This window comes from Pteropus medius, unplaced genomic scaffold, assembly GCF_902729225.1.
Source record: "Pteropus medius unplaced genomic scaffold, Ma_sr-lr_union100, whole genome shotgun sequence".
Classification (NCBI taxonomy): Eukaryota; Metazoa; Chordata; class Mammalia; order Chiroptera; family Pteropodidae; genus Pteropus; species Pteropus medius.
Genome location: NW_024345479.1, coordinates 1,384,223 through 1,390,301, shown reverse-complemented (window position 1 = coordinate 1,390,301; position 6,079 = coordinate 1,384,223). Strand labels below are relative to the sequence as shown.

Here is a 6,079-nt window from a genome sequence, read left to right as displayed (position 1 = left end):
GGAAATAATATTAAATGAGATCACATTTGGTGTATACTTAGACGAGACATTGCTGGTGGATGTGGGCCTGGGTTAAAATCATTAGACAGAAGTGTTTTCATCTGTCATTTCCTAAAACTGAACACCAACTCTGAATGTCAAACCAGCAGAGCTAGCAGTGAAGAGTTCATTTCCCAGTCACTGGCTGGCTCCAGCACATTTTAAATGACTTGTGAGGACATCCATAATGTGACAAAGATTACAGGCAGAGATTCAGCAGCAGGGGATGGCACAGCACATGGGGCGGGGGCAGGTGGAGATGACACAGGTGGGGCGATAGCAAGTGCTCTGGCAGCAGACCCGGCCACAGACTGGGCGGAGGCAGCAGGAGGGACAGCAGCAGGGGCGGCAGCAGCTGGAGCCACAGCAGCTGGAGCCACAGCAGCTGGGGCGGCAGCAGCTAGAGATGCAGCAGCTGGGCCTACAGCAGCAGCTGGAACCACAGCCAGTGGGGCGGCAGCAGCTGGACACACAGCAGCTGGGCCTACAGCAGCAGCTGGGGCGGCAGCAGCTGGAGATGCAGCAGCTAGGGCGGCAGCAGCTGGAACCACAGCAGCTGGGGCGGCAGCAGCTGGACACACAGCAGCTAGGGCGGCAGCAGGTGGTCCTGCAGCAGGTGGTCTGGCAGCAGCTGGGGCGGCAGCAGGTCTCCTGGCAGCAGCCTTGGCCACAGCCCTGGTCAGAGCAGACTGAGCCACAACAGGAGCTGGCCATGGTGTCAGAGGGTGGAGAGTCTGGATGGGATTTCAGAAGGTTTAAGTTCTTGAGTTTGGAAGTCTCCTCATGCCATGGCCTCTTATATACCACCTAAATGGGGTGAGTTGTCAACACTATTTCCTTGTTTTTGTTTACCTAATATTTAAGTAATTATTGGGTTACACAATAATGTTTATCTATTTAATGGTTTAAACTTGTGAACATTTTCTTTTCCAAATATGATAAATTCTATTTGATTTGCTTTTCTTCTGAGTCATACCTGCTGGCATCTTCTAGACCACACTTTCCTCATCTTCCTCCATAGAGGGCTGTCATGTGATATTTGGTATTTGGAATTACAGTTCTTACACTCCCCACTCCCGCCCCTCCCCACTCCTGTATCCCTTATCGGAATGGGATTTGGGCAGAATATTTCTTGTTTTGCATTTCTTCCAATGACCAATGAGGAAGAAATCCCATCTGCATCGTGTGGCATCTGGCACGGGACAAGTGAAAAATGACCCTTGTGGGTCATTTTCGAGCAATGGGGAAGGGGACAGCTCTACATTTGTATGATGTTGGTGACCTCTTCACCCCTGGGATGGCCATGTTCTATATCCTAAAACCCTGGCAGGCAATTTATCTGTATGATTCCTGTTACTACAGTGTCTCATCGCCCATTAAATTGTTCTGTTGCTGTCATATAGGTAAGTTTTTACCACATCTCTCCAGCTGGTCTCTCTTAGGTTCTCAAAGACATAGCCTCATTTTTTATTCCTTATCTCATTTTTAATTTAAAATATTTCTTCAGTGGAGCTGGGAAATGTACAGCACAGGTTTTTTGGATTAATGTGAAAAGCGAATGGTTTTCAGTCAATCCAACCTTATTTAATTACTATTTGTACTTATTTTCTATGGAGTGATTGTCCAGCCGGCATGTGCATTAGAATTACCTGGAGGGCTTATTAAAAATAGTGGAGCCTATTCCTGAGATGCAAGGTTGGTACAATATCTGCAAATCAATTAATGTGATATACCACATTAACAAATCAAAAGGTAAAAACCATATGATCGTATCAATAGATTCAGAAAAAGCATTTGACAAAATCCAGCATCAATTTATGGTAAAAACTCTCAGCAAAGTGGGAATAGAGGGAACATACCTCAGCATAATAAAGGCCATATATGACAAACCGACAGCTAACATCATACTCAACGGGGAAAGGCTAAAAGCCTTAAGATCAGGAACAAGACAAGGATGGCCACTTTCACTACTCCTCTTCAACATTGTATTAGAAGTCTTGGCCACAGCAATAAGACAAGAAAGAGAAATAAAAGGCATCTGAATTGGAAAGGAACAAGTAAAACTCGTTATTTGCCGATGACATGATACTATATATAGAGAACCCTAAAAACGCACCAAAAAACTGTTAGAACTGATCAATGAATTCAGTAAAGTAGCAGGTTACAAAATAAATATTCAGAAGTCAGTGGCATTTTTATACACCAATGACGAACTTTCAGAAAGAGAAATTAAGAAAACAACCTCATTTATAATTGCGTCGATAACTATAAAATACCTGGGAAGCAAATTAACTAAGAAGGTAGAAGACCTGCTTTCAGAAAATTATATGTCATTGAAAAAAGAAATTGAGGAAGACACAAATAAGTGGAAGCATATACCCTGTTCATGGATAGGAAGAATCAACATTGTTAAAATGGCCATGCCATCCAAAGCAATCTATAGATTCAGTGCAATGTCTATCAAAATACCAATGGCATTTTTCAGAGAGCTAGAACAAACAATCCTAAAATTTGTATGGAGCATTAAAAAATCCCAAATAGCCACAGCAATCTTAAGAAAGAACAAAGTGAGAGGTATCACACTACCTGATATCAAACTATACTACAAGGCTACAGTAATCAAAACAGCATGGTACTGGCATAAAAACAGATATATTGATCAGTGGAGCAGAATAGAGAGCCCAGAAATAAATCCACACCTATATGCTCACTTAACATATAACAAAAGAGGTAAGAATATACAATGGAGTAAAGATAGTCACTTCAATAAATGGTGTTGTGAAAATAGGACAGATACATGCAAAAAAAAGAAGCTGGACCATCCTCTTACACTGTATACAAGAATAGACTCGAAATGGATTTAAGACTTACATGTAAGACCCAAACCATAAAACTTCTAGAAGAAAACATAGGCAGTAAACTCTCCGATATTACTAACAGGAACTTCTTTTCAGATATATCTCCTTGGGCAAGGGAGACAAAAGAAAAAATAAACAAATAGTAGTACATCAATCTAAAAAGTTTTTGTACAGCAAAGGAAACCATCAACAAAACAAAAAGACAACCAACTGATTGGGAGAAGATATTCGCTAATGATACATCTGATAAGGGGTTAATATCCAAAATATATAAAGAACTTATACAATTCAACAACAATAAAAACAAACAAACCAAATAAAAAACGAGCAGAAAACCCGAAAAGATACTTCTCCAAAGAGGAAATACAGATGACTAATAGACATATGAAAAGATCTCAGGGTCACTAATCATCAGAGAAATGCAAATTAAAACCACAATGAAATATCACCTCAGACCTGTCAGAATGGCTATTATCAATGAATAAAAAAACAAGTGTTGGCAAGGATGCAGAGAAAAGGGAACCCTCATACATTGTTGGTGGGATAGCAAATTGCTACAGCCACTTTGGAAAACAGTATGGAGGTTTCTCAAAAAATTAAAAATGGATATACCTTTTGACTCAGCAATTGCACTTCTAGATAGTTATCCTAAGAAAACCAAAACAATAATTCGTAAAGATCTATGCACCGCAATATTCATGGCAGCACAATTTACAGTAGCCAAGATATGGAAGCAACTTAAATGCCCATCACCAGATGATTGGATAAAGAAATTATGGTTCATATATTCAATGGAATATTACTCAGCCATTTAAAAACATTAAATCCTATATTTGCAACGACATGGATGTACCCAGAAGTTATTATGCTGAGTGAAATAAGTCAGAGAAAGATAAATACCATATGATTTCACTTATATGCAGAATCTAAGGAACAAAAAGAACAAACTAATCAAAAATAGACTCACAAATATAGTGGATAATTTGGTGACGGACAGAGGGGAGGGGGTTTAGGGGACTGGGAGAATGGGGTGAAGGGTTAAAGAAGTACAAATTAGTAGTTGACAGTTGGTCACGGGGATGGGGAGCACGGCATAGGGAATGCAGTTAGCATTAATATGTTGGCTAGGTGGAGGGCCAGGGGAGGGAGGGAGCAATTAGAGGGATTGTTTTATGAACTATATAGATGTCTAACCAATGTATATTTGAAACTAATTTAAATAAACAAATGTTAAAAAAATTTAAATTTAAATTTAAAAAATGTAAAAAATAGTGAGGCCTAGCCCCAGAGCTTCTAATTGCAGGGTGGACCTTGAAGTTCTGCTTTTCTTACAACTATCTAGATGATATTGATGCTGACGGTCCAAGGACCACACTTAGAGACTGACTGTTTTATTCTGTTCAGTCAGACTTTTAAGATGTGCCTATATCACTCACATTCCTGCCTTGTTGATGGGATAATGTGAGAGACACAAGTTGCCAGTCATTGGAGTTAAATGTGATTTACAGTCTCCTCCTGGGGAATTTACAGTTTACTGGGAAGACCTTGAACACACACACACACACACACACACACACACTGCACAGTGTGGAAGAGTAGTATCAAAGGAGCTCATAGACAGTAGTGTAATTTAACTAAAAGACTTGAACTTCAGGCAAATTAGCCACCTCTTCCTCCTTCCACCCTACCGATAATCACTATCCTGATTCTAAATAATCCTTTCATTGATTTTCATTATAGCTTTACCACCTAGGTATACATCCTAAGCAATGTAGTTTAGTTTTATATGTTTTTGAATTTTATATATGAGTCTTACTATTTATATTATGTGTTTTAAACTTTCAATATTATGTAAGAGTTGTGGTAGGCAGCCTGTACAATAGCCCAATGATTTCTACCTTTTGGTGTTCATGGTCTCATATAATTTTCCCCCACCCCCACCCGCCCCGTGAGTAACTTGCTTCTAAACAACAGCGTATGGCAACATCGAGTGATTAAGTTACAAAAGATTGTGACTTCCATTTTGCTAACCTACTTTCTCTTTCTCACTGACTTCGATGAATTAAGTGGCTGTGTGGGAGAAACCTATGTGGCAAAGCACTGGGCACAGTGAGCATAGACTTCATTCAACGCCCAGCAAGAAACTGAGGCTCTCATCTTCAGAGGCCCTCAAGGAATTGAATGCTGTCAAAAACGACGTTCAGTGAACTTGAAAGTGGATTCTTCCCCAGTCAAGACATTAGATGAGATGCCAGTGCCAGCTAACGTCTAGATTGCAGCTTTACAGAGCTGCACCGGGATTCTTAATCCACAATATAGAATGATTTGATGGGCAGACTACTACTGTAGGCATTTGCGTTTCAATACGACTGAGGAATTCTGGAGACTGGTACGACTTGTCCCCGCTCAGAAGGAAAGAAGTGAGAGCATTCACCACCAACTCTTGTCCATTGATTGAGTGCCACTCCTAGAGATGGTACCTCCCGAATCCAGGCCTGCCCAGAGCTTGCTCCTCAGGCGGGAGCTCTCGGTGCTTGCCGTAAGAAACCATCTTCCTATATTTGAATAGGGATGTTGAGGGAATAGAGGGGGAAATCCTGAAATCACCTGCCATGGTCTGCTCTCTGCAGAGAACGACGGAACACCTGACAGCTAAGGATGACGATTCAAGGAGGAAAATCAATGAGACACCATACTCCTGTATTTTATGCCTGGACAATTAAGATTTATTTAAGATTTGGGGACATCTGCATGTGAGAAATCTGGCAGGGAACAAATGTATCAATTGGGGTGACATGCCGGTTAACAGATTTCAGAGAAAATCCAAACTTTGTGTTCGTTTGGGAGAGAGTAACATGGCGGTGGTGGGAGAGCAGTGTATGTGGAGGCCGAAGACAGTTTGAGAATCAGTTGGAACCGAGGTTTTACAACTGGCCTCTCATGACTCAATTCAGTTAGACGACATCCAGAAGACTGGCCGAAAACGAGGTGGGCGCAGGTCAGGGCGATCAGTAACAGGAACCGCTAGAGCAGACTGGGCGGCAGCAGGTGGTCTGGCAGCAGCTGGGGCGGCAGCAGGTGGTCCTGCAGCAGGTGGTCTGACAGCAGGTTGGGCGGCAGCAAGGCCGGCAGCAGCTGGACACACAGCAAGGGCGGCAGCAGCTGGACCCACAGCAGCTGGG

General features: G+C 41.8%; 1 protein-coding gene across 2 annotated transcripts in view; it reads right to left on the bottom strand.

The window, feature by feature from the left end:
• Window positions 1–252: 252 nt before the first annotated feature.
• Window positions 253–6,079, bottom strand: part of LOC120611136 (keratin-associated protein 4-5-like) — an 8,707-nt gene continuing 2,880 nt past the window's right edge. Inside the window, exons 3-5 of one of the 2 annotated variants that reach the window (XM_039873525.1) lie at window positions 5,933–6,020; window positions 567–687; window positions 253–470 (exon numbers count right to left, since the gene is read on the bottom strand). In XM_039873525.1, the coding sequence (XP_039729459.1) occupies window positions 253–470; window positions 567–687; window positions 5,933–6,020 (427 nt within the window). Of the gene's footprint in view, window positions 702–5,913; window positions 6,051–6,079 lie in introns of both variants that reach the window. The other variant, XM_039873524.1, reaches the window with a different exon arrangement.